Source organism: Nothoprocta perdicaria, unplaced genomic scaffold (genome assembly GCF_003342845.1).
Source record: "Nothoprocta perdicaria isolate Ctin4 unplaced genomic scaffold, notPer1 scaffold_1036, whole genome shotgun sequence".
Taxonomy (NCBI): Eukaryota; Metazoa; Chordata; class Aves; order Tinamiformes; family Tinamidae; genus Nothoprocta; species Nothoprocta perdicaria.
This window is the reverse complement of record NW_020454135.1, coordinates 1,855-4,700: the sequence shown is the minus strand read 5'-3', so window position 1 is coordinate 4,700 and position 2,846 is coordinate 1,855. Positions and strand designations below refer to the sequence as shown.

At 69.9% G+C, this 2,846-nt stretch overlaps 1 protein-coding gene across 1 annotated transcript in view; it reads left to right on the top strand.

Moving 5' to 3' along the window:
• Positions 1–133: 133 nt before the first annotated feature.
• FAM57B (family with sequence similarity 57 member B) overlaps positions 134–2,846 on the top strand; it is a 3,996-nt gene continuing 1,283 nt past the window's right edge. The window contains exons 1-3 of the mRNA XM_026043833.1: positions 134–213; positions 1,721–1,940; positions 2,717–2,812. Of these exons, the coding sequence (XP_025899618.1) occupies positions 155–213; positions 1,721–1,940; positions 2,717–2,812 (375 nt within the window). The 5' untranslated portion in view covers positions 134–154. The remainder of the gene's footprint in view (positions 214–1,720; positions 1,941–2,716; positions 2,813–2,846) is intronic.

Here is a 2,846-nt window from a genome sequence, read left to right as displayed (position 1 = left end):
GAGGACAATGGGGGGGAGGGGACGAGGACGGGACAAGGAGGGGGCGGGGAGGAGGGGGGAGGGGCCCCGGGGAACCAAGTGTCCCCTGGTGTCCCCCCCATGTCCCCCCGTGTCCCGGTGTCCCCCCAGGCTGGTGTCCTCGGTCCAGGCCATCATGGCCTCCACGGCCGGTTACATCATCTCCAGCTCCTGCCACCACGTCATGGACGACCAGTGAGTGACACCGCGGGGGACACCGGGACGTAGCGGGGGACACCGGGACCTGAGGGGACACCCGGGCTGCGGGGGACACCCGGGCCCAGGGGGTGTCATTGGGACCCCGCGGGACCCGAGAGCCCCCGGCCCTGCCCCGTGGCATCAATGGGGGCCCATAGCACCCCGTGGGGCACCCAAGTCTGCCCCATAGCGCCCACAGGGCCCCATAGGACCCCGTGGGGCCCCCAAGTCTGCCCCATAGCACCCATAGGATCCCATGGGGCCCCCAAGCCTGCCCCATAGCACCCCCAGGGCCCCATAGGACCCCGTGGGGCACCCAAGTCTGCCCCATAGCACCCACAGGGCCCCATAGGATCCCATGGGGCACCCAAGTCTGCCCCATAGCACCCACAGGGCCCCGTGGGGCCCCCAAGTCTGCCCCATAGCACCCATAGGACCCCGTGGGGCACCAAGCCTGCCCCATAGCACCCCGTGGGGCTCCCAAGCCTGCCCCATAGCGCCCACAGGGCCCCATAGGCGCAGGCCGTGTTTCAGCACTGGACAGCGCCCGGACGCCTGGGCCCTCGGAGCGGGGGGGGGAGGGGCCGCGCCCGGACGCCTGGGCCCTTCCGGAGAGGGCGGAGGGGATTAGGCAGCGGCGGCAGATGGGGATTAGCCCGGACGCCTGGGCCCTGCGTGGAGGGGGGCGGGGCAGGGGTGACCCCCGGACGCCTGGGCCCTTCCGCAGCCCCGTCCTTGGCGAGGATTAACCCGGAGCGCCCGGACGCCGGGGCCCCTTGGAGGGGGGAGAGAGGGAGGGGCAGTGCCCGGATGCCTGGGCCCCCAATGGGGGGGACCAAGGACTGGCCGGACGCCGGGGCCCCTCCCCCACCCGAGACACCCAGGTGTCACCCTGGCCTCAGCCGGACGCCGGGGCCCCTTCCCGCCATATCCCGGGAGTCCTGGACGCCGGGGCCCCTTTCCCTCTATATCCCGGGTGTCCCGGACTCCGGGGCCCCTTCCCGCCATATCCCGGGTGTCCCGGACGCCGGGGCCCCTTTCCCTCTATATCCCGGGTGTCCCGGACTCCGGGGCCCCTTCCCGCCATATCCCGGGTGTCCCGGACGCCGGCCCGCTTTTCCCTCTCTATCCCGGGTGTCCCTTTCCCCCCCCGCCCCGGACACCGGGGCCCCTTTTCCCTGAGTATCCCATCCCTCTAGACACCAAGTCCCATTCCCCCCTATAGTCCGGGTATCCCGGGTGTCCCGGACACGGGGGCCCCTTCCCCCTGGGTGTCCCTGTCCCCCCGGACGCCGGGGCCCCGCGGCGCGCTCAGCCGGCCACTGGGGCCCCTTTCTCCCTATATCCTGGGTGTCCCGGGCCCCCTGGACACCAGGGCCCCTTTCTCCGGGGTATCCCGTCCCCCCGGCCGCCGCGGCCCCTTTCCCCGGGGTATCCCGTCCCCCCGGCCGCCGGGGCCCCTTTCCCCGGGGTATCCCGCTCAGCCGGCCGCCGGGGCCCGCAGGCACTGGCTGGCGCGCGCCTACCCGCCCTTCGCGGTGCCCTACTTCGTGTACGACGTGTACGCCATGTTCCTGTGCCACCGGCACCGGGGCCGCGTGAAGGGCCACGAGGCCGGGCCGCCGCCACCGCTGCGCGCCGCCGCCGCCGCCTACCTGCGCAAGGACCTGCTCATGGTGCTGCACCACGCCGCCATGGTGCTCGTCTGCTTCCCCGTGGCCACCGTGAGTGGGGACACGTGGGGACACCATAGGGACACCTTGGGGACATGTTGGGGACACCACGGGGACACCAAGATGGGTCGGGGTTGGAGGAATCCCATGGGGATGTGGCTTGAGGGGACATAACCATGGCCACCACGGTGCTCATCTGCTTCCCAATGGATGGGGACACCTTGGGGACACGTTGGGGACACGTTGGGGACACCATAGGGACATGTTGGGGACACCATGGGGACACCATGGGGACACCATAGGGACATGTTGGGGATACCAGTAGGACACCGAGATGGGTTGGGGTTGGAGGAATCCCATGGGGATGTGGCTTGAGGGGACATCTCCATGGCCACCACGGTGCTCATCTGCTTCCCAATGGGTGGGGACATGTTGGGGACACCTTGGGGACACCATGGGGACATGTTGTGGACACCACGGGGACACCGAGATGGGTCGGGGTTGGAGGAATCCCATGGGGATGTGGCTTGAGGGGACATAACCATGGCCACCATGGGGCTCGTCTGCTTCCCTGTGGCCACCGTGAGTGGGGACATGTTGGGGACACCATGGGGACACCTTGGGGACATGTTGGGGACACCAAGGGGACACCGAGATGGGTTGGGGTTGGAGGAAACCCATGGGGATGTGGCTTGAGGGGACATCTCCATGGCCACCACGGTGCTCGTCTGCTTCCCAATGGGTGGGGACACCTTGGGGACACGTTGGGGACATGTTGGGGACCGCGCGGCCCCCCCGTCACCGTGTCCCCCCCCCCGTGTCCCCAGCTGTGGCGCCAGGACAAGGGCGACTTCTTCCTGGGCTGCCTCCTCATGGCCGAGCTGAGCACCCCCTTCGTGTGCCTGGGCAAGGTGCTCATCCTGGTGAGCGCGGGGGGACACGGGGACACAGGGGGAC